Below are 27,948 nucleotides of genomic sequence, written 5' to 3' on the forward strand. Positions count from 1 at the left end.
AGTTAGAAAACCTGGGAACCAGTGGAGACCATGCTATAAATCCTAGTCTGAATTTGAAGGTTTAAGAATCACGAGAGTGAATATCTGAAGGGTCAGCAAAAATTATGTAGAAAATATGTATTATGAAAAATTGTGCACAGATTTCAATTTTTTATCCAAATAAATATCTTTTAATTCCATTTTCTGTAACTTTTTGAGATTTTCTCTGATGAGAAAAGGAAACATATATCCCTGTGCAAAAAGAGAGAGCAAATTTGCCATTTCTTTGAATTTCGTTCTATTTAGACTCTCAACAGATTTCATGCTACCCACCCACATTAGTGAGGTCATCTGCTTTATTCATTCTTCCAACTCAAATCTCTTCCAAAAACACCCTCAAGATATACCCACTAATAATGTTTTACCAGCTATCTGCACACCTTCTAACCCATTCATATGCATACAATTAACCATCACAGTAGCGTACAATGAAGGATAGAATATGTTGTTGACTTCTCTGTTTCTCTTTTTCTGCAACTGGGTTTCTGTCTTCCCCATCGTGCTACTATAGTTCAGACTCTCACTAGAGTTAGAGCACCTTGAGGTAGAAGTCAGAATAACTGTTGAGTTTCAAATTGGAAGGGACTGTTGTGATGACCTCGAGTTAGGAAATTCTGACTTGATGGATGTATAGATCTGGCTTTTTTTGTCCACATTTCCATGAGTTCTTGAGCATTCTCCCATCACTAGGGTCCTTTCACATACAGGTAGATGCATTATTATTTTAACTTGCCACTTTTCTGAAGCTGTTCATTTATTTTTAAAATTTTGTATTTGTTTATTTCTATTTTTATTTGAAAGGCAGAGACAAGGAGAAAGAGGTCAAGACGGAAACACATAGAGAGATCTCCCACCCACAGGTTCAGACCCCAAATATTTGCAGGAACTGGGCCAGGCTCAATTCAGGAGCCCAGAGTTCAGTTTGGATCTCTCACACACGTGGCAGGGACCCAACTACTTGGGCCATCACCTGCTGCCTCGTAGGGTGCACACGAGTAGGAAGCTGGAATCAGAAGGGCAACTGGGACTCAAAACCAGTCACTCTGATATGGGAAGCAGCCTTACCAAGAGGCATCTTAGCCACTGTGCTGAACACTGATCTTCTATAGTCCTTCAATTAACAACTGGTTTCTCCCCTACTCTCTTTCTGCTGAAGTCCCCTCACACCTTGAGGAAGTCTCTTGAACAGAACCAAAATTAACCTTACTCCAACTCTTTGCCATCTGTATATGTTTTGACCTGGCAAGCTCTGAAAACAATGGTGCCTTAGCTCAGGTCACTGTAACAAAACACCATCAGATGTTTCTTTCTCGTAGTTACTGAGGCTAGGAAAACCAAGAGCAAAGTACCTGAAGATTTAGCTCTTGGTGAAGGCTTTTCCTGAGTGACAGCCTCCTTCTTGCTATATTCTCTCATGGCAGAAAAATAGAGAACTCCGTGCCTTTCTTTTTTTATAGGGACACCTATCTCACCATGTGGACTCCACTGTCATGACTATCTAAACCTAATTACCACCCAAGGGCACCATCACACATGCCATCACATACCAGAGCAGCATGGTCCTCACATATCGGCAAGCAGGAACTTTCTCCAGCCCTATACCTCGGGAAGCCCACAGTTTCAACTGCCTCCCTTCAAATTTTGTAACTCACTCTGGTGCTTCAATCTAGCTGGGGTCAGAGTACCGTCCAGGTGAGACACCTCAAACCCAAGGCAGGAACCATCTGAGCACTGAACCTCTTTCAGGGCACTCTCCAACATCCACCTCTTCTTCCACCCACACAACATGAATTCATGTGGTTGATAAGATGCCTTGAGAAGACTCAGAATTAGGAAACCACCCTGGATTTACATGACCAACTCCCAGTTCCAGATGTGTTCCTAGGAGTGCACATGGCTCACACTCATTGGAAAAATATTTCCTATTTCAAAATTGTGTGGTTGGGCCTCCAGAATGGTGTAGACATGTGTATTTCCAGTGGCTTCTATTCACATCAGACATAGGATAACTTTAGGAGCTCCCCACAGTCCACTGCTAACCCTTGGGCTTGAGCCATGCTTGGCTCTCGCCTATATCTGTTTCAACTATAAAACCATGGTGACATCTCTGGCTTGTAGCACCAAAAGACAGTGAGAATGACAACAGGCACCCTTTACCCTGGTGTCCTTTGCCATTAGAAGAGGCATCCTAATCCCTCCATAGCTTCATGACAGGTGGTAGGCAGCCTTCCAGGAATGGCCACACCTGTCTCTCTAAGCACTTTTTGGGACTTGCACCTTAACACCAGCAGGTTCTTCTGATCATGTTCCTCTCTTGCCTGCAATCAGTGTCTAGGTGTCATTATCATTTAGGCTGCCAAGAAGAATGTTCCAGAAAAGGAACAGAATTCTCAAATCATATTTTTCTTCTCTCTTCACCCAGGGAAACTTTATCATCTTCCCTACTAGTAGAGGTGTGTGAAGAGTAGGAATGCTGTCCACATTCAAAGAGATCACCTTCCAGGGGTGCAATGATTATAAATACAGAGGTCAATAGAAGATATGGTTTGAAAAATTGGTTTTCTGGGGCCGGTGTTGTGGCATAGCAGGTGGGGCCACCGCCTGCAGTGCTGGCATCCCATAGGGGTGCCGGTTAGAGACCTGACTGCTCCACTTCCAATCCAGCTCCCTGCTGTGGCCTGGGAAAGCAGTAGAAGATGGCCTGAGTCCTTAGGTCCCTGCACCCACATGGGAGACCCTGAAGAGGCTCCTGGCTCCTGGCTTCAGATAGGTGCAGCTCCTGCCACTGCTGCCAATTGGGGAGTGAACCAGCAGATGGAAGACCTTTCTCTCTGCCTCTCCTTTTCTCTGTGTGTAAATCTGACTTTCAAATAAATTCATAAATAAAATCTTTTTTTAAAAGAAAAATTGGTTTTCTATGTTCACACTATACAATTCTGAATAGTTAATATAACATGATGAAATAAGCAGTTTTAATCGCATTCTCATGTATACCCTGCATGAGATTGGTTTTTTGTTCAACAGTGAAGCAGAGTATAAGCCTTAAAAAGAGATACACTGGACACAAGGTTTAAGTGCAGCATAAAATATAAAGCGCTATCATGAGCAATTACATAACAGCATTAAATATATTGTACTGAAGAATAGCAAAAGCAAGAATATCTGTTCCATTCTTACATAAGTCAGTCCTGAAGAGTCGCGGTAGGGTGAGTAACAGCAGCACTGCTCCCTTTTTCTCACTGTGAGTGATATGAAATTGGGAAGGAATGAACCCTTGTGTTGCAAGAACAGAAAGAGCTCCTTGGTCTGCACAGGGAGAGATGATGCATCAACACTACAAAGCATCCTCATGGGCAGTAACTGGGCAATATACAAACATGGAGGTATTTCTCTAAAGCTTCATTGATAAATCATTACATCTGATGGGAACTCATGAATTTTGTGATACATTTTTAATTAAATTGTTTTTATAGAAAGGAACTCCTTAAAAAATGTCTGTTCTGTCCTCACACGTATGAGGTATGTCCTAAGACTAGTGGATTCTCCAAGTGAAAAAAATTGTGAATTAAAAATGTCTCATGTGCTATGACATGAACCCAATTTTTTGCCAGATTTCAGCCCCCCCAAAATCTATTCTGTTAGAATAACTTTTTTTTTTTTTTTTGACAGGCAGAGTTAGACAGTGAGAGAGAGACAGAGAGAAAGGTCTTCCTTACGTTGGTTCACTCCCCAAATGGCTGCTACGGCCGGTGAGCTGCGTCGATCCGAAGCCAGAAGCCAGGTGCTTCTCCTGGTCTCCCATGTGGGTGCAGGGCCCGAGTACTTGGGCCATCCTCCACTGCCCTTCCGGGCCACAGCAGAGAGCTGGCCTGGAAGAGGGGCAACCAGGACAGAATCCAGCGCCCCAACCAGGACTAGAACCTGGATTACTAGCACTGCAGGCGGAGGATTAGCCAAGTGAGCTGCTGCGCCAGCCAGAATAACTTCCTTTCACCAGGGAACCTCTGACCCAATAAGAAAGTAAATCCCACTGGTGCTGTGGTGTAGCGTAAAGCTGCTGCCTGTGGTGCCGGCATCCCATATAGGGTGCTGGTTTGAATCCCAGCTGCTCCACTTCCGATCCAGCTCTCTACTATGGCCTGGGAAAGCAGTAGAAGATGGCCCAAGTCCTTAGGCTCTTGCACCCATGTGGGAGGTCTGGAAGAAGCTCCTGGCTCCTGGCTTCAGAATGACCCAACTCCAGCTTGTGGCCATTTGGGGAGTGAACCAGCAGATGGAAGATCTCTCTCTCTCTCTCTCTCTCTCTCTCTCTCTCTGCCTCTCTGTAATAACTCTGCCTTTCAAATAAATAAATCTAAAAAAAATTTTTTAAATCGACAACCCACCTGGCCAGCTCTCCAGGCATGTTTGTACATCACTGAAGTTGCAGACAATTAGCAGTGTCACCTGAGCTCAATGACTCGTGCTTTACAAGGCCTCCCATACTGACGGGTCTTTGGGATTAAATGAAGGATGTGAGGTGGAACAAAGTGAAATCACGAGCAAGGGGAAAGGGAGGAGAAGCAAAGTACCTGGGTATCTGGCGTTCAAGTCAGCCTAACAAATTAGAGGACTGGGTGAATAAATTCGGGTAAGAATTACAGGTCGAGGACAATTCTGAATACACCTTAAGTTGTCATTCCTCTGATCTTCCACATACACAATGCCTTGGTGTTCTCAGAATCTCCAATTTCTACCCAGAGGAGGGTGTAAGGAGCGTATAGGAACCCATCTCTCTGTCCCCCTAGGCAATCCATGGAACACAATGTCCTCAGTAGCACATTTCCAAACTTTGAGCCGTACTGGCTAATAACACAAGGACTCTGGGCGGAAGACTTCAGACCAGCCTCAGGTGGGCCATAGCCAACAAAGTTCGTCATGATTTTAGGAATTTTACCACAAAAAATTAAAAATTGTCTTGTGAAAATGTCCCTATGTGTTGCTTAGTTACAATCATATAATTTGAGGTTTTATGAAACTCGTGAAGTGATAAAAAATGTAAAAAATGTTTTGATGTTAATTCTAGGTGACAACATTTACTGAAAGCACATTTTTTCTCCCCTTTAAGGAATTATTCTGACATTTTAGTATGGCATACTGTCTGAGGTCCAGAGAGGCCAACAAGACCCTGCTTGGCCCTTCCTACAAACTTATATGGTGCTTGTCCTCCAGAGGGTGAAGACACTAGGCAAGGTTCCAGCAGGCATTCTTTGAAGGAATCATAGGAAGTTGAGAGCTGAATTCGTGGTGCATTCCTGAACTGATGCTATATTGCTGTCTTTGTTGAGAGCAATGCTCATTAAGCTAAATGCCAGAGTGTAGCTGATACATAATCTATGTGCTTCAATCTTCGTTTTCTTCAGCCTTCTAATCCAGTCTTCTTCAGAACTAGTTTACACTCCAGACCCCTACTTGTTTCTCTGCATCATCCAAGGAATGCCATTGAACTCCAATGAGTTACACACACACACACACACACACACACACAACTAGAATTAGTTTTCCCAGACAGTACATGATGTACATTTGTGCAACATGGCCTAATAAAAGCACATACATACATGTGCTTAAATAAAACTGAGCAAGTATGTGACATACCATAATTACTCTAATGCACTGATGTATTGTGATATTTTCTATTCTATTTTAATACCAATTTCATGAACTAATTGTTTGATGTAAATAATGAGTTTCATTCTGCACTTTAAATCCATTTTATGCTACTTATAATTTGTGGTAATATCCTAGAATCCATTTGTGCAGACTCAAATTCAAATTATAGAATTAGCTGCCTTTAGAACCACCACTCATTTGTTTCTCTGGCTTTCAGCCAAATGAAACACTTTTGCCAAGAATTTTACAGTATTCTCAGTTAATCTCTGGGTTCAAAAGAGAAGCACATATCCTCACCTTTTAGTAAATATGAGTGAAGGACTTGTTCTCCCAGAAACACACACACACACACAGACACACACAAGTATGCCCATGCATGCATGTCTGAGGCAGAGGCAGAAGCCTCAGAAGACATACCTTCAATTTGTAATAGTGATTATATCAAGAGTAAAACTTACAGAACAAAAGGAAATGGGGGACAATCACCTTTATATCATGTCCATATGTATTTTAACAAAAAAAATTATAACTAATTTTTAAATTATTTTGCTTTAGAAATTTGAAAAATATACAGATCGGTTATTAAAATTTTAATATTTTAATAAGATATAAGCCACCAAATGAAATAAAAATTTACTCACTTGGTCTGGGTGGATGATCTTTCTGATGTGTTGTTACATTCTATTGGCCAGAATTTTATTGAGGATTTTTGCATCTATGTTCATCAGGAAAATTGGTCTGTAATTCTCTTTCAATGCTGCATCTTTTTCAGGTTTAGGAATTAAGGTGATGCTGGCTTCATAGATAAAAAGAATTTGGGAGGATTCCCTCTTTTTTGATTGTTTTGAATAGCAATCTTTTGAATCTTTACTTAGTATATACTAAGTTGATCTTCTGTATATAAAGATAACTGAAAATGAAGAATGGGATGGGAGAGGGAGTGGGAGATGGGATGGTTGCGGGTGGGAAGGAGGTTATGTGGGGAAAAGCCACTACAGTTCAAAAGTTGTACTTTGGAAATTCATATTTATTAAATAAAAGTTTAAAAAAACAGAAAAGAAGTGGATGGGGATTAGCACTGTGATTAGTAGGCTAAACCTCCACCTGCAGTGTCAGCATCCCTAATGGCCTTGGAAAAGCATCAGAAAATGGCTCAAGTATTTGGGCCCCTGTCACCCAGGTGGGAGACCCGGATGAAGTTACTGGCTATTGACTTCAGCCTGGCCCAGTGTTGGCTGTTGCAGCCATCTGGGGAGTGAATCAGTGGATGCAAGATCTGTCTCTCTTCCTCACCCTCTCCTTGTCTCTGTAACTCTTAAATAAATAAATAAATTTTTTTTAAAAAAAGAATTTACTTCTCAAGCTCAAAGGAGATAAAATAGTTAGACTGTGTATTTAAAAATAGAGGTTAAATCAATGCCGGAAAAGTAGAGTATATAGAAAGATACCAGAAGAACATGCTCAGAAAGCAAGACCAGGACGAGATCCTCTTGTCTGCTCCTACTTCTTTCCCCCTTTAGTTGTAGAGTTAGTCCTTATGTCCTCTGCCTTTAAATCGGTATCATACATATTCTATTTCTTTTTTTTTTTTTTATTTGACAGGCAGAGTTAGGCAGTGAGAGAGAGAGACAGAGAGAAAGGTCTTCCTTCCATTGGTTCACCCCCCCAAATGGCTGCTATGGCCTGCGTGCTGCGCCAATCCGATGCCAGGAGCCAGGTGCTTCTCCTGGTCTCCCATGGGGTGCAGGGGTCCAAGCACTTGGGCCATCCTCCACTGCACTCCCGGACCACAGCAGAGAGCTGGACTGGAAGAGGGGCAACCGGGACTAGAACCCGGCGCCCATATGGGATGCCGGTGCCACACGTAGAGGATTAACCAAGTGAGCCACGGCACAGGCCCCATCATACATATTCTATTTCTAAACATACTATGAAGCTCTGCAAGGAAATGTGTTTCTCTTCTTCAGCTGTATGTAATGAACTGTTGAACATTAAAGAACTCTAGATTTCCATTTCTAGTACTAAAACAGTCTCTTATTCTGATAACCCTGAATACAATATAAAAACTTATGCTTTAAAGGCATTAAAGACTCAAAATAATAGTAACTACCATGTCATAATCCTGAAAAAGAGGGAACGCAGTAGGGGCAAGGTCAGGATTTAAGCTCATTTCATTTAAGCCGATAGGGGAAGAGGCTGCTAAAAGGCAAGAGGCTAGGCTGGGCTTTTGAAAATATTCCAGGAGGAATAAGTCCAAAAGCAGAGGCAAAGACCTGGTTAAGAATACAAGGAGAGCGCCCGCGCCGCGGCTCAGCAGGCTAATCCTCTGCCTAGCGGCGCCGGCACATCAGGTTCTAGTCCCGGTTGGGGCGCCGGATTCTGTCCCGGTTGCCCCTCTTCCAGGCCAGCTCTCTGCTGTGGCCAGGGAGTGCAGCGGAGGATGGCCCAAGTGCTTGGGCCCTGCACCCCATGGGAGACCAGGAGAAGCACCTGGCTCCTGCCTTTGGATCAGCGCGGTGCACCGGCCGGCTGCGGCGGCAATTGGAGGGTGAACCAACGGCAAAAGGAAGATCTTTCTCTCTGTCTCTCTCTCTCTCTCTCACTATCCTCTCTGCCTGTCAAAAAGAAAAAAAAAAAAAAAGAATACAAGGAGATTCTGATGAATCCCATGCACCTTAGGTTAGTTTCTGAAGAGCTCTATCCAAGGTGCAAAGGTGAACCATAAGTGGCCCATCACCGAAATTACAGCCAAGATTTCAATCCTCTCAGTCCCAGAAATGAAATCTAGGTGATCTCAGATTGCTAATGGCAGGAAGCAACCGTTAAAGTAAAAGTAAATAATCTCTAGAGAAAGATATCATGCTAGGCCTCCACTAATACAAACAATTTTAAAGTATAATGTCTGGCTCACAATCAAAAACATCACACACTTGAAAAGACAAAGTAAAATAAATATGAACCAATAGAAACAACAGGAAATTTAAAAGGCCTATGGGGGATGCAGATGTTTGTGTTATCAAAGACAGACTTTCAAATAACTATGCTGACTATGATTAAGGTTATAAAAATACTATTGAGAATTTCAACATCACTGGAAACTAATAAAAAGTACATGTTATTTTAAAAATACACAGAAACTCTAGAAATAAAAAATACCACTAACAAAATAAAGAACTCAATGACAGAGCCAATTCTAGTTTAGATGCAAGTGAAGAGAGAACTAGTGAAAGAATATATAAATTGAAAGAAAAATCTAAAATGAAACATGAAGACAGAAAAAGATAAAAATATACAAACAAGTGTAAGTAACATACCAAATAGAATGGGAAAGTCATTTTATGTAAATTGTATTCTCATTTAAAAAAATAAAGAAGGGAGGGAAAGAATACAGGACAGAATTACTAGTTGACCAATCATTAAAAATTTTCCAAAACCAAACATTCCAAGGCATAGATTTAAGATTCACAAACCCCTCAAAACCTATGCAGGTTAATTAAAAAGAAATCCACTCTTAGGCACATTTTAGGTAAAGTAATTGAGTCAAGAACCAAAAGGTTAAAACAGCAGAGAAACAGATTAGGTCAAAAATGGCAATAATTTTACTGAGGGTTGACTTCTCAATTGAACTGTTTTAAGCAAGAATACAAGAATATATTTAAATTGTTGAAAGACACTTTATGGACTGAATATTTGTCCTTAAAATTCATATATTGAGACTACATTTTGGCATAGAACCTATGAGGAGGTATTAAAATAAAATGAGCGGCTGTCGCTGTGGCACAGCAGGTTAATGCTCTGGCCTGAAATGCCGGCATCCCATATGGGTGCTGGTTCGAGACCTGGCTGCTCCACTTCCAATCCAGCTCTCTGCTATGGCCTGGGAAAGCAGTAGAAGATGGTCCAAGTCCTTGGGCCCCTGCACCCACGTGGGAGACCCGGAGGAAGCTCCTGGCCCCTGGCTTCCGATTGGCGCAGCTCTGGCTGTCGTGGCCGACTGGGGAGTGAACCAGCGGATGGAAGACCTCTCTCTCTCTTTCTCTCTCTGCCTCTCCTCTCTCTGTGTACCTCTGACTTCCAAATAAATAAATAAATCTTAAAAAAAAAAAAACAATAAAATCAAGTAAAATGAGATGAAAGAGAGGGCCCCCAATCTGACATTGCTCCCGCCTTTTTTTTTTTTTTTTTTTTTTTTTTTGACAGGCAGAGTGGACAGTGAGAGAGACAGAGACAGAGAGACAGGTCTTCCTTTGCCGTTGGTTCACCCTCCAATGGCTGCCGCGGCTGGCGTGCTGCGGCCAGCACACCCCGCTGATCCAATGGCAGGAGCCAGGTACTTATCCTGGTCTCCCATGGGGTGCAGGGCCCAAGCACTTGGGCCATCCTCCACTGCACTCCCGGGCCACAGCAGAGAGCTGGCCTGGAAGAGGGGCAACCGGGACAGAATCCGGCGCCCCGACCGGGACTAGAACCCGGTGTGCGGGCGCCGCAAGGCGGAGGATTAGCCTAGTGAGCCGTGGCGCCGGCCACTCCTGCCCTTTTAAGAAAAGAGATCTGGGGCCTGCGCCATGGCATAGCAGGTAAGGCAGCTGCCTGCAGAGCCAGCATCGCACATGGGTGCCAGTTGGAGTCTTGGCTGCTCCGCTTCCAATCCAGCTCCCTGCTAATGGCCTGGGAAATGCAGCTGAAGATGGCATAAATGCTTGGGCCCCTGCACCTACATGGGACCCTGGGAAGAAGCTCCTGGCTCCTGGCTTTGTATTGGCCCCACTCCAGCTATTGCAGCCATTTGAGGAATGAACCAGCAGATGGAAGATCTGGAAGTCTCTCTCTCTCTCTCTCTCTCTCTTTAACTCTGCCCTTCAAATAAATAAATACATCTTTTAAAAAAAAGGAAAATAAAAGTTAGGTTCATGGGAAAATTTTAAAAATTAAAAAAAAAGGAAAGATAAATTCATTTAAAAAAAGACACCAAAGCACTCACTCATTCTTTATTCCCCTCTTTCTTCCCTCCATTGTCTTAGTTTCATCCTTGCAAATAAATTAAAATTAAAAAATGAATAATGCTGATGCTTATGCTTTAATTTAAAAAATATGGAAAAATAAAGGGAAAAAATTTGCAAGCATTAAACAAAGAAAACTAATTTAACTATAGCAAGTTAAGTAGACATTAGGACAAAAGCATTATGAGATAGAGGGACTTTTATCAATAGTAAAAGTTTCAAAGAAGCAATTGACCAGAAAAATATTCTATTCTAAATTTTTATGCACCAAATAACATAGTCTCAAAATGTATAAAGCTTAACCAATGAAAAGTCTGAATCAAAATCATAAGTCAGACAAGCAGAGCAATCCAACTGAGTCTTGTCAACCATAAACATCGACCAAAAATCAGAATGATGTTGGTTTATGTCACTGAGTTTTGAGGGAGGTTTTTAAAACAGCAATAGATAAATAAAACCCAAACACGTTGCTTAAAAGATTCACAGCCAAAGGTACTTATCCCAGAGATTATTCCCTGCCTCTTCCAGTTCTTATGTACATCTCCAGGATATTATAAATACATGGAGAACTGCACACATGCATGCTGCCTCCTGGAGTATTTGCTTTCTGCCTTTTACCTTTGTTGGTCAACAGCTATACATTCACCATGGGGTGGGCTAAAAGCCTAGTGGTGAAGATGCCCATATCCATGTCAGGGTACCTGGATTGCATACCCAGCTCTGGTTCCAGACTCCAGCTTCCTGCTATGACAGAGTCTGGGAGGCAGTGGTGATGGCTCAAGAGATTGGATTCTTGCCACCCATGTGAGATACCTGGATTGAGTTCCTGGTTCTAGTTTTGGCTCTGGCCCAACCCTGGCTAACACAAGGCATTTGCAGAGTGAGCCAGAAGATACGAGCTCACTTTCTTTCTCTGTTTTTCTCTTGAGACATATTAAATGTCTTTCTCAAAGAAATAAATATGAATCTTAAAAATTCATAAAAAATACAGGACTTTTAAATTTGTTTAAAAAGCTACACACGCATGAGGTGAATAAATTTCTGACTGAAGTAAAGGAGAACATTGCTCAATGAGAATGAATATTTATGCCTTCTGAGTGAGAGTATGAATAAACACAGGAAAATATTCTGTTATTATTGATTGAAGACAAAGCTATTAGAGGCCTGCCTTGTGGCTCAGTGGGTTAAACTGCCACTAGTTATGCGAGCATCCCATATCAGAGCACCAGTTCAAGTCCCAGCTCTCTGCTTCTGATCCAGCTTTGTACCAATGTGCCTGGGAAGACAATGAAACATGGCCCAAGTACTTGGGCCCCTGCCTCCCATGTGTGAGATCAGGATGGAATTCCTGACTCTTAACTTCATCCTGGCCCAGACTCAGCTGTTGCAACCATCTGGAGGACTGAGCCAGCACACAGAAGATCTCCTTTTATGTCTCTCCCTCTCTGTCACTTTGCCTTTAAAATAAATAAATAAATCTTAAAAACAAGAAGAATATGCACAGCCTATGACCCAACTAGTCCATCCACGGATGCAGAGAAATGTGCACATATGCATCAGATTCATATACAATAATTTTCATGCTAGCATTGTTTATAATTTCCTAGAACAGAAGTCCCAATTTTTATGAACATGAGGACAGAAAATATCTATACACTTGTATAGTATAAATCAATTTAAATTAACATGCCACATGCAACAATAAGCAAAATCTCACAAATTTCCCACAAATATAATCTTTAGCAAAGGATGTCAGACATGGAAGAATGCATAATTCCATTAAGATATTCATTAGTATATTAGAGCATTCAGAAATATGCATGTGGCAGTGGGCCTATAGCCTAGCAGTTAAGATCAGAGTACCTGGTTCAATTCCTGGTTCTGGCTCCTGACTCCAGCATCCCATCAACACAGATCCTGAGAGGCAGTGGCAATGTCTCAAGTAATGGGTTCCTGCCACCTGCATGGGAGACCTGGATTATATTCACAGTCTTGGCCCTAGCCCAGCCCTGGCCACTGTGGGCATTTGAAGAGTGAACCAATGAATGAATGGGGTCTCTCTCTCTCTCTCTCAAAAAAAAAAAAAGTCATGTTCAAAGAGAAAGAAATACACATGCAGGTGATAAAATGCTAAAAGAAAGAAAGTAAATAACCTTGGAATGCCAGGGTAGTGGGAATACTTGTAACAGGGTTGGGAAGAGGGGAGACATATAAAAAATAGTAACTAGAAGGTAGCACAAACAGACTTAAAATCCTGGCAATGTTCTATTTCTTACTTGGGTGGTAGTTATATAGATAATCACTTTATAATAACTTATTGAGCTGTAAGTTTTTTGTCTTGTGTTTTGTTTTTAAAATGTTTATTTTCTATCTAATTGAAAAGCAAAACTAGACACAGAGAGAGGAACAGTGACCTTCTATCTCAAATGCCTGCGGCAGCCAGAACTTGGCCAAGCCAAAACCAGGAGCCAGAAACTCCACCCAGGCCTCCCACATAAGTGGCAGGACCCCATGCACTTGAGCCATTCTCCCCTGCCTCCTAAGACACATTAGCAGGAAGCTGGATCAAAAATGGAGCAGCCAAATTGAAACCAACACTCAGATATGGGATGCTGTGCCACAATGCACACCTTAGTTTTGTTTTTATATATGTATTTTATTATTGTTACTTAAAATAAGAAAACAAAAATCCTTTGTGAAAATTTATAGACCTTCCTCAAAATTTTTTTTTAAGGAAGAGAGAGAGGGTGAGATCTTTGGTTCGCTGGGCTAGGCCAGGATGAAGCCAAGAAGCAGGAACTCAATCTTGGTGTCTTGGTGTCTCAAGTAGAGCCATCACCTGCTAAATTCCAGGATGCACATTAGCAGGAAGCTGAGTTGGAAGTAAAGCCAGGATTTGAACCCAGGGACTCCAATATGGGCTGTGGGTGTCCCAAGTGGTATCTGACCACTGTGCCAAATGCCTGGCCCATATACTCTTCCTGATACAAACTGAATTGGGTAGTGGATCAGTCAACTAAAAATTCATTAACATAAACATAACTTAAATAAAGATGTTTTCATACTTAAAACATTCAGTTTTCAGTTAAAAAATATAAAATTTCACTCTAAAGTATTTTTCCGAAATAGATGAAAACATGTTTAACAGAATGACTTGTACAAGAATGTTAATAGCCAATTTATTTATAAAAGCCCAATCCTGGAAACCACACAAATATACATCAACACAATTTGCAATTATCTACACAATGTACTGATGAACAATTTTACTGAAGTTATGCAAAGAAATACTAGTTGCCAATATAAAGAATTGTACTACTGATTCATCGAGTCACATTTCTGTATCTGGTAATGTGCTCACAACTAGCTCTTCAGAAGGCCCTGAGTTGTAGCATCTGACGATTTCCATGTTGTAAATATCTCCGCCACAGTCTATCTTAAGCTACCAAGCTGAAGTGAATCAATGTGGAGTTGGGAAGAAATGCACACTCACAACACAGTTTGACTTGGCTGCAGTACTCAAAAGCAAGATCCAAGAGTATACACTGTGTGACTTCATTTATGTGATGTTCTAGACAACGAATGTAGCACGAAAAAAGTAAGGAAAATGGTTAACATCTGGGGAATTGGGGTAAAGGATTCCACAGAAAGAGGCACAAAAGAATTTTCTAAGGAGATGAAATGTTCTGTATGGTGATAAAGGGTGTGTATCACCCAGATGTATCCACTTGTCAAAATTATACACCTAAGATGTGTGCATTAAAATGCGTAACACTTTGAGATGTGATGACTTTTTAATGGCCCTTGTCTTGACTATTGAGGAACAGTGTGGTTTTTTTCCCTTCATACTATTTGTTGAACTCTTAGTGTAGGGTTAATCTTATGAGTATAAAGTTAACTGAAAATAGATCTTTGTAATAAATAAGAATGGGAATAGGAGAGGGAAGAGGAAGAAGGGTGGGAGCATGGAGGTGGGGTGGGAAGTATCACTATGTTCCTGAATCTGTATATATGAAATACATGAGATTTGTATACCTTTAATAAAATTTTTAAAAAAGAAATAAAGGAGGATGTGGTTTTCAAAAAATTATAAAATTTAATGAGATTGAGTTGGGACAGCAAGTAGAACTACATACAATAGTATAGGAAAGGCAAAAAGTTGATAATTATTAAAGTTGGGTGAGGGGTATATGGAGAGTCATCATATTATTCTGCTTACTTTTTACATGTTTAAATTTTTCTGCAGTAAAATATTTAAAATAACACATAAAAATGGGGCCAGAATTGTGGTGCAGCAGATTAAGCCACTGCTTGTGACACCTATATCCCATATTGGAGTCAAAGCTTGAGTCCTGATTGTTCTGCTTCCAATAAGTATTCTGGTTAATGAGCATGGAAGGCAGCGAAGTTTGGCTCAAGTACTTAGGTCCCTGCCACTCATGTGGGAGACAGGAAGGTAGGTCTCAGGTCCTGGCTTTGGCCTGGCCCAGCCCTGCCTGTTGCAGCCATTTGGGAAGTGAATCAGCGGATCGATGATATCTCTCTCTATCACTCGCTCACTCTCCCTGTGTCTTTCATATAAATAAATAAACCTTTAAAAATAAAATAGCACACACATAGATGAGGTCACCAATTTTTCTAATGGGTACCATGGCCTTTTCTTGGATCATAAGTCTTCTGGTTTTGCTTTGTCTGCTTTGTAAACACCTGACACAACTATGACTACTTGCCTTTAAAGTGGAAAGACAACTTAAAGCTGTATGTGAAATTGTCACTGCCTAGAATTCTAGACTGTTTTGATTTTTTTTCCAAAGAGTGTTTTAAGATTAATTTTATTTATTTGAAAGGCAGAGTTATATAGAGAGAGGAGAGACTGAGAGAGATCTTCCATCTGCTGGTTCACTCTCCAGATGGCAACAACAGCCAGGGCTGGGCCAGACCAAAGCCAGAAGCCTGGAGCTTCATTTGGGTCTTCCACATGAGTGCACAGGCCCAAGCTCTTGGGCTACCTTCTGTTGCTTTCCCACACACATTAGCAGGGAGCTGGATGGGAAGTGGAGCAGTGGAGATTTGAACCAGTATACATATGGGAGGCTGGCATCACATGTGGTGGCTTTAACAGCTACATTTCAATGCCGGCCCCTTCCAAGTAGTGTGTTTTTTTTTTTTTTTTTTTTTTTTTTTTTTTTTGACAGGCAGAGTAGACAGAGAGAGAGACAGAGAGAAAGGTCTTCCTTTTGCCGTTGGTTCACCCTCCAATGGCTGCCGCGGCCGGTGCACTGCGCTGATCCGATGGCAGGAGCCAGGTACGTATCCTGGTCTCCCATGGGGTGCAGGGCCCAAGCACTTGGGCCATCCTCCACTGCACTCCCGGGCCACAGCAGAGAGCTGGCCTGGAAAAGGGGCAACCGGGAAAGAATCCAGCACCCCGACCAGGACTAGAACCCGGTGTGCCGGCGCCGCAAGGCAGAGGATTAGCCCAGTGAGCCGCGGCGCCGGCCAGTAGTGTTCTTTAAAGTTGTCTTAGTCATACCTAATGGGACAGATTTTTTAACCACTTAATTTACTGTATCTTTCTATAACATTAAATTCAGTTGACATAAAACTAATAAACCTTGTTTTGGGTATTATGTTTCATCTATTTATATAATTTTAATGTATGGAATTAAAATGATGATATATGTGGCATATACAGGTTTTGAAACAAACTCAAATCAAACTCAAATGCAACTAACTCTTGGTAAACTAACAACATAACTGATATGCAAGTGTACAGAGTACACCAGAACATTCCTTAATCACTTCCCAGCCTTGTTGGATGAGTTGCTACATCCCATTCTCTCTATTAAATACATAGATTGATGCCCATGGCTATTAAAGTTCTAGATTTTTTTGTAAAGTAGTTTTTTTTTTAATTTATTTATTTACTTGGAGGCAGAGTTACAGAGAAAGGGAAAGAGACAGAGAGAAAGGTCTTCCATCCACTGGTTCATCCCCAAATGGTCACAATGGCCAGAGCTGGGCTGATCCAAAGCCAAGAGTCAGGATGTTCTTCCAGATCTCCCACATGGGTGCAGGGGCCCATGCACTTGGGTCATCTTCTACTGCCTTCCCAGGCCATCAGTAGGGAGCTGGATCAGAAGTGGAGCAGCCGGGACTCAAATCAGGGCCCACATGCGGTGCCAGCACCACAGATGGATGCTTAGCCCACTGCACCACAGCCCATTCCCCTTAGATTGTTTTAATAGAAAGCTATTAACTCCTAATTCACCTAAATAATAGACTATCAACACATTTTAACTGTAGTCAAATGAAACATGCTTCATTTTATCTATTGGAGCATGTATTTTGAGTACTTATGCAACATGTATTTTGTGCATTTCAACAGTACTACTTCTATCAGCAGTAACACTTGAGGATAGTAGAAAAGACATACTAATAGCTTATAAATTTGGTATCTCCACATTTAAATCATGACCTCAAACTTCCCCTACAATCTGAAGGCCAGACCCAAAAGAATTCATATTTTATCATTAAATTCAGGTGACGTTTTAGAAAACTAATATAAAATTTACAGCAATCAGGAAAATAGCCACGTTGGGGCATAGTGGGTGTTTACTAAGAAGGGATATTTGCAAATTTTACACTTAAACAAAGGACATTCACCCTGGGAAACAGAGACTTCAGGCCAGCAATCCTATTGTACAATCATATGAATGGTAGAAAGGAAGAAAGAAAACCAAGCACAGCTCTATTTATCTGTTTATCTAGCCTGAACTCACCTGAGACAAAAGGTTGCTGTCTATTGCATTGTTTTCCTTCCTGAAGAGGAAGTTCGAACATGAATAAAGAATGAAATTTTTTGTTCCAAAAGAGACTATGGTCAGATGCACTCTGGCCAATGGATATCCTTCAATGGGTAACAATGGGCCTTCCTCTTAGTCCTTTAAAAGTCAAGAGACCAGGAGAGAATAATAACTCCATGACTGACAGATCCAAAGAATACCTCCGAACACCTGTGCAGACTAGCCCTGAGGCCCACAGTTCCATTCAAGTGCACCTTTTGGAAAATCTAGGTAATCTGACCCTCTCCATGTCTCTGAAGGTTAAGAAAACTTAATCTCATATTAATAATAATTGTATTAGCTACTATTTATACAGGTCTTAACTTGTACCCCGTGCTATCTCATTTGACCTTCCCAACAATCCTGTGTTGACTGGGAGCTAGGGGTGCTATTATTATCCACAATGATAAAAATGGAAAAATGAGGCTTAGATAGTTTGGATAATTAGTCCAAGATTGCCTAGATAACAAAAGGTAGAACCTGGATTCCAACCCACGTAATCTGACTCCAAAGTACACAGCATTAGCCAAGGGGAAGTAAATTGATTGAAGCAATGGAGAGTGCTAAGGGGAAATATCACCAAGTATCAGTATTCTGCCTTGTAGATAGTCTTAACCACTAAGCTAAAAGAAGGAGCTGATGGATATCAGCCCAAGGCTGCCCAGTAATCCAATATCTCTAAAAGACAATGAGAACAAAAATGGTGGATTACTATCCTGAGAAACTAATAGAGACATTTTTAAGATACAGGATTCAAAATCAAAAGGGTTGACAAGAGCTCTGCATTTTTTCAAGCAAAGAAGGAAGAAAGAGTAAGAAGTGAGCCTTGAAATTGTTATTAAGAAGGGATATATTTTATTTTAAAACATTATTATTTTGTCCCAGCTTCATGAAGAAAACAGATTAATATGTACCATTGCCAATTCTTGCTACTTGCATCAGACATGAATTATCAGAATTTAATCATTTTGTATGGTAGATATTGGATTTATTTCTTTAACTACTCTGATGTTTTCTTTTTTTCTTTTTCTTTTTTTTTTTTTTACAAATTCAGACACATTTTGCTCCTGTCCCTGAGCAAAGGAACTACTGATAGAAGCAAACACACATGCATGCACATGACTGTTTATATAGATATGGTAGAAGCTTACATTTCTATCTTATCAAAATGTAGACTTCTGACAAGGTCAGAAAGAACAGTCTATATTAAAACTATGAAAATTAAACACAATGTTCAGGATCCCTAGGATAAATAACAATAATATATATATATATATATATATATTTCTTTACAAAAATGATCTCCTTTACCATCTTGAGATGTTTTTCTTTCAAAATCAAATATAACCTTGGGCAAGTCATTAAAATTTTTGTCTTAGGACAAGTTGTTGGAGTCAAGGTGCTGACTCTAAATTCACCTTCAATTTTCTCCAGATCTGTTATAGCACAGTTGAGGTGAGAGGTACAACAACAAGACCAAATTTTCCATTTATTCATTCTAACTCTTCCTTCCATTTCCCCCTTGTTCACTAAGGCACACACAGAAGGGTAGAGGTCGAACTAAGCCAGATGGTTGACATCCCTGATTGTTTGCTGCTAGCTTTGCATCCCAGTTTTGAGAGGTCTTTCGACTGTAGAGGTATGTATTTCAAGGTCCTGTGGAGCTGGAACTGTTATGATAAATCTTGTGAAAAGTCTCAGTTGAACAGCAATAAGATAAAGCATCTGGGTGACACTTACCGGAAGCTCCAGCTGATTGGAAATAAATGAGCTCTGTAGTCAGCAACAGCTGCAACAACAGAGGGCTGAGTCTGGGTAGGTGGACACGCACAGCGCAGGCTGGGCAAGCTGAGCTGGGGCCTGGAATTTCCAGAAATGAAACCCGAGAACTGTTTAGGTTGACCTTCTCCAGCTCGGCGCAGTTGACCCTTAAGAAACAGGAGATGACACATCCCAAAGCGCACTAAACTTTTACAACAGCAGCTCAAAAAAGTAAAAGTTGGAAAATTCATGGGAGTCCTCTTCCAATGCTAGAAGAATAAACTGTTTGAGTTGACTGCCTTCTATTCAAGAAATAAAAAGATCATCTAAGGATCATATATGCTGGGGCTGCTATAGAATGCGCAGTTTCCAGAAAACACATTTATCTGTCGATTATAACTGGGCTTCCTCCACTGCAGGACCCACTTCTACATAGCAGTCAGGGTTACAGTGACATAAAACAGAACACCATGAACTGTATTTAGAAAGGCTTATGTGAAAAAAAAAAATGCAGGGAGGAGAAAGATTGAAATGTTTGATGAAACACACATAAGCAAGTACAGTATAAATGGGAAAATGTGGCTTTTTTTCAATAACTTGACAGCCTCCTTAATAATGTTTTCCAGGGAATTGAAGAATTTTCTTGGCAGGGAGATCACAGAAGTGGAGTTATTTCCTGGGTAAGTGCATAAAGATACACCTGAAAAGCCTCCTTTGAGACTGTCATGAGGCACAGCCATTTCCATCTAACCTAATAGAATGGGCTTAGTAGGGTAGAATCTAGCGGCAACTGGAAATGTTAACCTAAATAAGGCTCCTCCTCTCACTGTGACTGTCACTTGGTCCTTGCTTTGCTCTGTGGATCCTTACAATATAAATGTAATTAATTTTGTGAAAACTATGGTTCACTTTCACAGGCCCAGGAGAAATAATAGCAGTCATGAGAAAATTCTGGCAATTCACAGAAATAGAATCCACCCAAATTATTCAGTTGGGAGGGTTGTTGGATGCCATTTGGAGTTAGGTTTTCTTATGTTGGCCTGAAGACTTATGTTCTTTGTAATGTAATAATCACAGAAATAGGGATCTATATCACAAATGGGATGCTGGCAGATACAGTGATTTTAATAAGTCATCTTAGACTGAGTGCAACAATATAAAAGAATGGAAGAACTCAGGAGTTGCCTGTAATCAACATCTTCTTCCATTCTCTCACATTCACTCACAAAGCTCTTTCAGCTGCAATACCAACACCTGTATTTATTATGAGCCTGAAAGTCCTGGTGCTGAATAAGCTTAATTCTCAATATTCATCTTACTTAAACTATCAGCAGCATTTAACATAGCTGATCACTCCCTCCATCTTGAGACCCAATCTTCACCCAGTTCTTGAATGGCACATGCTCTTGGTCCTTCTCCTGCCTCAGTGGCTAGCCCTTCTACTGTCTCTCCATCCCTCTTCATTGATCAACCTCTAAATATTGAGATAAATTTGTAAGAGCTCCCAGTAATTCAACATCATAAGGAAAAGCAAGAATAAAATCACCAATTACGTGTAAATGAGTAAACATTCCTTTGCACAGAATTCTCTCAGTAGCTGCCTCTGAAATACAAGTCATGAATAGACCCTGCTCCTTCATCTCCAGGAAAGCATGCTGTTCTCACAACTGTGTTCCCTCGCAATATGGAAAATAGCAAACTCCTCTCTGGAGGTCCTTCATCTTAGTCCAGTGCTGCAACTTCACTACAGGGTGAACTGAACTTCACTACAGGGTGGCCATAAAGTTTGAAAACATAGGCAAATGTTTGCCATCTTTAAGTGCTAAATAATGCCTGTAGTGGATGGGGTAGTCCAGAGGGATTCTGCCTGAATAGCGTACCACCCCATAACACCATGGCTGCAGCGCCGGACGCCTGTGTAGAGATGGATGGAAAACTTACTGTGTGCACCACATTGCGAATGATGCAATGAACAAGCCATGGATTATAAAGTAATGTCCACAAATTACTTATGTGTATTTTTCTATGATTCCAGAATTTCTGGGCACCCAGTAGAATCTTTTTCCACTGAGCAAGCAGGACAATGTGCCCTGACCCATTCTGGTTCTCCAGTTCTAAAATCTTATTGACAATGTGAGCAGCTATCTTTAGCTTCTGAAATAAAGAGATTTTTAGCTTCTACAAAACTGCCCAGAGAATGAACAAGGAATTTAGTGTTTGTAGGGACCCTGCTGTGTGCTAAAGGTAGTGCTGGAAACTTTCACGTATCAAATCCAATTAACCCATATGAACTCACAAGGCAGAGACAGTGCTTAATCCTCATTAGCACTTCGTGAAGTGAGTACTATTGCTTTTTAGGCTCCAAAAGGTTAAGGAATTAGGACATAAACTCACTTCCTCTGCTTCTAAAATGAATTATGTCTTCTCCATGTCACACTATTCATTCTACTTTTACAAATGCATAAACAGGAGCTCAGAGAGGTTGAAAATTTTGCCTAAAATTATGAAGTCTACGTATTGCAAAGCTAGAATTCAAACCCAGGGCTTTCTAACTTTGGAGTTCCATAGTCTTTCCACAATACAGCAAAATTGCTATAAAGCTTTTTAAAACTAGGGATAAAGAGAAAAGAGAAGAAAGTAAGGAGGAGATTTGGGGCCAGAATCTTTATTCTGAACAAGAATGAGTGTGACATATTAAGGAAAATAGCAGAATTCAGAACATTCATTATTCTGTATTTCTACAGCCTTGAGAGTTGGAACCATCAGAGACGTAGGACCAAGTTAAAGTTGAAATCACTGCAGTGGTTTCAGCAGACAGGAGCACAGAGCTGGTGATGTCAGGGTCAGGACTTGACATTGCCCAGGTTTGCTACACCCTAGAGCCAAACGGCTAAGGTCCCCCTACACAGCCAATTCGGAAACTCACTCTGTTAGCCACAGGAGGTAATCATGAAAGAATATGGATCAGCAACTTGCTATTAGTACCTGGAAAAAAAAAATCCAAGCACATACTCTACAGGTGGTGGGTCAGAGCCACTAGCTTCACTGTATATTCAAAAGAGAGCCCTTGACACTGTGCAGAGGAAGAGACAACATGAGCTTTTTATGTGGATTGTATCAAATGCAAAGCTGCCAGCATATGCACTCCAACTCTCAGAGCCTATAAAGTATGCCTTAATGTACCCTTAAACAGATTTGACCCCACTCCTTTGCCCCTCCTGTTTCTTTAAGGACACAGAGTTCCCTGTGAAGTAAACTTGACATGGCCTGAGATATACTATAGAAAATTGCACACTCAACCATAATATTTACATTAGCAACAAAAACAATTAGCACTTTGCTTCAGAAATACTGTTTAGAACAAATTTCATAATTCATTATGAGTTACTCTGAAGAAGTAATGATGTGTTAGTTCAAAGAAGGACTTTTTGGAAAAAAGAAAAAAGAGCTAAGGTTTTAGATCTGGAAATTACTGTTTTTTCTTTACATCTACTAATGAAAAGCGGTCAAGAGGTAAGGATCCTTACAGAAGACATAGCAAGGAACTAGCTGTGATATTTAATATGTTCATACAAATCACAAGTGAAGGACAGGCATTTGGCCTAGTGGTGAAGATGATGGTTCGGACACCTGCATCCCACACTGGCTGGGCTCAATTCCTGGCTGCAGCTTCGTGCTAATGAGGACCCCATGAGGATACAGAAGATATCTCAAGGAGTAGGGTTCCTGGGAACCATGAGACAGTCCTTGAGGACTGAATTCCTGGATCCAAGCTTCGGGCCTATCCGAGCCCCACTTGTTGCAGGTATTTGCGTAGTAAACTAGCGCCCATGCTTGCTCGCTCTTACACTCTGTCTTCCTCACAAATATACAAATTCCATTTAAAAAGTCACAAGTGGTAACTCTGACTTTCAAATAAATAAATCAATCTTAAAAAAAAAAAAACTCACAAGTGGTGTTTTTCAGAAAATTATCTAGGAAACCCCAGTACCTTAAATATACAAGACTTTTATTTTTAGGGAGTGGAACTCGGAAGGTAATGCATCCCCTTTGCCCTCATCCCCTTTGGAGAACAAAAGCAGCTCTGTCTGCAGTTTGTTTCCAGGTGACTGTGATTATACTGACTCATTCTTCTGTCCTTAATGAAGGGCTGGTTTCTGAAAGAGAAAACTGGCCTTCTCGGTCGGGTTTCCATGCAGCAGGGACCAGAGGAGTCCTGAATCCTTTTTCACACCCAGATGGTACGAGACCAGCATTTTTATTTTTTTCTTTAATGAGTACTAGTTACCTGCCCTAGAAATCAGAGGTGAAGCCCCTAGGTCCCATAGCCTAAAGCACAAGGCCCTTGCTTCCTGACTTTTCTTCATAATCTAAATATATTTGTATGTGCTGTGTAGGCCAAGAGTTGATCTCAAGGGTTTGATTGTCTAGTTAAACATTCCAAATGCTGTTGGGGACTTCACATCTTTGCTTCCTGTTTCTGGTCTGCCTGCCATTATGGCATGGGCTTATTTAATGCTCTGGCTGCCTCTCCCTACCTGGTATCTAGTACTGTTAGAGTACTAGATACAATGATATCTAGTACTGTTAGAGTCATCGATTCCTCATATATACACAAAAATGTGCTAGTGTGTAAACAGAAAAGAAGTCCCTAAAAGTCTCTGATCCACAAACAGTTTAGTCTAGCAATGCCTTGAAATGTTCCAAAGGACATGGGAAATGTATCGTGGACATTAAATATCAAGTTCTGTGAATTAGTCACTTACTTTAGAAAGAAACACGCCCTGGGTTAGTGCTTGGCACATCTGTACCTGCTAAATATTTCTTTTGCTCCGATACTGTCTGTCGGCTAGAAGTTAGTTTGACAAATTTATTTGTGCATCACAGGCACTGACTCCTTGGTCAAGGATCATTGTCTGGGCCGCCACTTTAATTACAAAGAAGTAAGTGATGGAACCAGTCAGTACCACGGACTGTTGCTGCTATGTTAAAAGGGCAAGTCCTCCTCCTCGAATGTGGAAACTGAAGTTAGCCCTAGCACTAATTGAATCAAACCAACCATGAGAACAGAATTGTCTGCTTACAAGAAAACTCTGCTCTTCTGGCCTTGTGGAGGGAGAGAAGAAATCCTCTTGCGGCATCTCTGACACGGCCTTATTTCACTGGGGAATAAGGCGGCTACTCCTTGCAAAACTAAGGTCAGAACTTCACTCTGAAATGAGTTAGGGAGTATGAGCTGGTGCATACCCTGCTCAGAAGGAAAAACCAAGCTGTATTGACTGGAGGCAAATGTTTACTGTCTATGTTTCCAAGTGCCCTCCTTTTTCCACCAAATTTACTAGTTTCCGTTGAATGGGTCACCAAAACTAGAAGTCAGTAAGAAGATTAATGCTTGAAAATTCAATTGGAAACAAAGGAGAGATAGAAGTTGGATCATAGAACTTACCTTTCTGTCATTCATAGTTTGCATTTCTTGCCTCATATTATTTGTGTGGTGTGACAAGACACCAGCTTCTCAAATGCTAATTGTTATAGGTGGACCAATGTCATACTATGCAATTGAATTTACTTTGAAAACCAATGGGCTGGCACCGCGGCTCACTAGGCTAATCCTCTGCCTTGCAGCGCCGGCACACCGGGTTCTAGTCCCGGTTGGGGCGCCGGATTCTGTCCCGGTTGCCCCTCTTCCAGGCCAGCTCTCTGCTGTGGCCCGGGAGTGCAGTGGAGGATGGCTCAAGTCCTTGGGCCCTGCACCCCGTGGGAGAGCAGGAGAAGCACCTGGCTACTGCCTTCGAATCAGCGTGGTGTGCCAGCCGCAGCGCGCCAGCCACGACGGCCATTGGAGGGTGAACCAATGGCAAAAGGAAGACCTTTCTCTCTGTCTCTCTCACTAACTCTGCCTGTCCAAAAAAAAAAAAAAAAAAAAAAAGGAAACTAGAGAATTTTAAGTCACAATTTAATTTTGACTTTTGCTTCATCTATCTTTGGAGATTATGGTTAATTTCTCTTAGGAGTTTCAGCCCTCCTGTATGAAGATTTAACTGAAAAGTTGTACTTTATCTGGAATACCATTGTAGTTCCTGTCTCAATAGCTTCACCTTGAAACTGGGCAAGTTCCCAAGAATGTAATAAGTCAAAGTCAAGTTGAACTACTTTTTGGGTGCCCTTTTCTAGCCAAAGGACTTTTATTTACTTTGACTCATGGTTCCAGGAGCTTAGAAAAATCTTTTCTGCTGATGCTGCTAACATTCAATAGCTCCTTTCAGGTTGCCTAAATGCAAAAAAAAAAAAAAAAAAAGTGCCATCCATAATTAACTGAAAGTTATCAAATGCCAGATTCATAGCATTTGATGCCTATCTGATTTTTTTTTTAACTTGATTGTTCACACTGGCAAACAGAAAAATAAAAGAGCAGTAGTTTGTTTTTTTTTTTTTTAATTCCAATGAACCTTAGTTTGATGGCATAATTACGATGTGAGTTATTTTACTTGATAGTTTCCTGATACCAAAGAGTTGACCAATCAAAGCTTGAAGAGCAATACAGGGAGAAAACATGCCTGTTCTCCTGGCATCTGTCTTTTCTGCTTAATTGTTGAGGGGCCTTATCCTTGTTAAGCTTCAGTTTCTGCATCTATATAATAGGAATTATCTGCTTTGTGGGAAATGTAAATAATGTCTGACACATAATTAACACTGATTATAAAAGCATGTGATTATTACAGAGCTGGGTTCCACCTCTCCCACCAGACACTACCCCAAAGGTGCAGTAGAAAAGACCCAATTCCTGTTCTTGAAAGGGCTGAGGAAGCAACAGCCAAACAGATGGACCACCTGCCATCTTTGTCTTCATTTCTTCTTCCATTTTCCCATCTTAAATGCCCCCTGCCTGTCACTTGTCAGCATCCGCTGGACTTCCAGAACCACAGCTTCTATTCTCTGCTGGTTCCTTGTCCCCTCTGCTTCTTTGCATATAGATTTCACCAGTTAACATATTCTGTACCTTTTCATCCTTCTGGTCAGAGAGTTGACTAATCATAGCACACTAGCCTTTGGTTCTTAAAAGTTTTCTTCCCTACCACAAACAACAAATTCCATCTCTCTTCCTACTCAGCATGGTTGAGAATGAGAATAAATCTGCTCACCACTTGCCTGAGGTCTGCCTGTGTCTACTGCCAAAAGTCATAACCAAAGACAGCTACTCACTGCTATCATTTCTCTTTATTCTACAGGTTCATCACTCATGCAACTGTGGAAAACATCAATGACTTTCCTGTTATTAGTAACTTTGTTCACTGAATGCCGAGTATGTGTGTCAGGTATTGTGCTAAGTATCTTACTTATAATATCTTATTTACTTCTCACCATAATCTCAGGAGATAATGGTAATGATGGTGGTGGTGATGGTAATCATGATAATGATAATCCCTATTTCACAGAAAAAGAATCTGAGGCTGAGAGAGGTTATCCAGTTAAGTGGTTAGGATACAGTCATTGAGTAGTCTTGCTTAAGAGACTTAGCCTTGGGCCAGGTGTTGTGGTACAGTGGATGAGTTGAGCCACTGCTTGGGATGCCTGTGTCCTATATCAGAGTGCCTGGTTCAAGACCCACTACTCCAGGGCTTCCAATACAACATCCTGCTAATGTGCCTGCAAGGCAACAGATGATGCCCCACGTATTCGGATTCCTGTCATCAGACCTGGATGGAGCTGCTGGCTTCAGCCTGGAATACCTTTGGTCATTGCAGACATTTGGGGCATGAATCAGCAGATTAAAGAGATTTCTCGGGGCCAGTGCTGTGGCATAGCGGGTAAAGCTGCCGCCTGCAGAGCAGGCATCCCATATGGGCACTGGTTCAAGTCCTGGCTGCTCCACTTCAGATCCAGCTCTCAGCTATGGCCTGGGAAAGCAGCAGAAGATGGCCCAAGGCCTTGGGCCCCTGTACCCACGTGGGAGACCCAGAAGAAACTCCTGGCTCCTGGCTTTGGATTGGCACAGCTCCAGCCATTGTGGTCATCTGGGGAGTGAACCAGCAAATGGAAGACCTCTCTCTTCCTTTCTGCCTCTCCTCTCTCTGTGTAATTCTGACTTTCAAATAAATAAATAAATAAATATTTTTGAAAAAAGAAAAAGAGATTTCTCTCTCTCCCCTCCTCTCTCTGTCACTCTGCCTTTCAAAATAAACCTAAAAAAAAAAAAAAAAAACAACAGAGACTTATCCCTGAGCTCCCTATACTTTGCCATTTTTTTATAACTTTGCTAATAGGAAGACCTCAGGGCTGATGTAGTCCCAGTTTGTAACTGAAATGCCTTGCTTAACAGAAACTCGAAGTCGTGATTTAAGGAAACATGTATAAAATAAAATAAAGTCTGCCTTTCTCCTCCTATTGTACTGTGCTATCTATCCCTAATTAAAAGACAATCACAAAATCCAAATAAGAGTATATTTTAATGATCCTATATATGGGTCCCATATATGGGAAGTCACTAATTTATTACAGAGTTTCTAAATCTACATGTACACCAAGCAGAGTACATGTCTGTTCTCTGGATAAGTAATCCAAGTAGAGGCTATTGAGAGGAATAATTCCAAATGAGATTTTAAACTTTACTGAATTCATAGTCAATCACTTTCAATCAAAATTTATTTTCT

At 41.1% G+C, this 27,948-nt stretch overlaps 1 protein-coding gene and 1 long non-coding RNA gene across 2 annotated transcripts in view; one reads left to right on the top strand and one right to left on the bottom strand.

Moving 5' to 3' along the window:
- Positions 1-19,721, bottom strand: part of LOC149123538 (uncharacterized) — a 178,329-nt gene extending 158,608 nt beyond the window's left edge. Inside the window, exon 1 of the mRNA XM_089307447.1 lies at positions 19,277-19,721. Within this exon, the coding sequence (XP_089163573.1) occupies positions 19,277-19,548 (272 nt within the window). The 5' untranslated portion in view covers positions 19,549-19,721. The remainder of the gene's footprint in view (positions 1-19,276) is intronic.
- On the top strand, positions 18,424-27,670 carry LOC149123539 (uncharacterized). The gene is made up of 3 exons (XR_016216174.1): positions 18,424-19,175; positions 19,924-19,977; positions 26,527-27,670. It is a non-coding gene; the product is annotated as an uncharacterized LOC149123539 (long non-coding RNA).
- The last annotated feature ends 278 nt before the right edge of the window (positions 27,671-27,948 follow it).

Source organism: Oryctolagus cuniculus, chromosome 11 (assembly GCF_051225735.1).
Source record: "Oryctolagus cuniculus isolate XC-2025 breed Fujian yellow rabbit chromosome 11, ASM5122573v1, whole genome shotgun sequence".
Classification (NCBI taxonomy): domain Eukaryota; kingdom Metazoa; phylum Chordata; class Mammalia; order Lagomorpha; family Leporidae; genus Oryctolagus; species Oryctolagus cuniculus.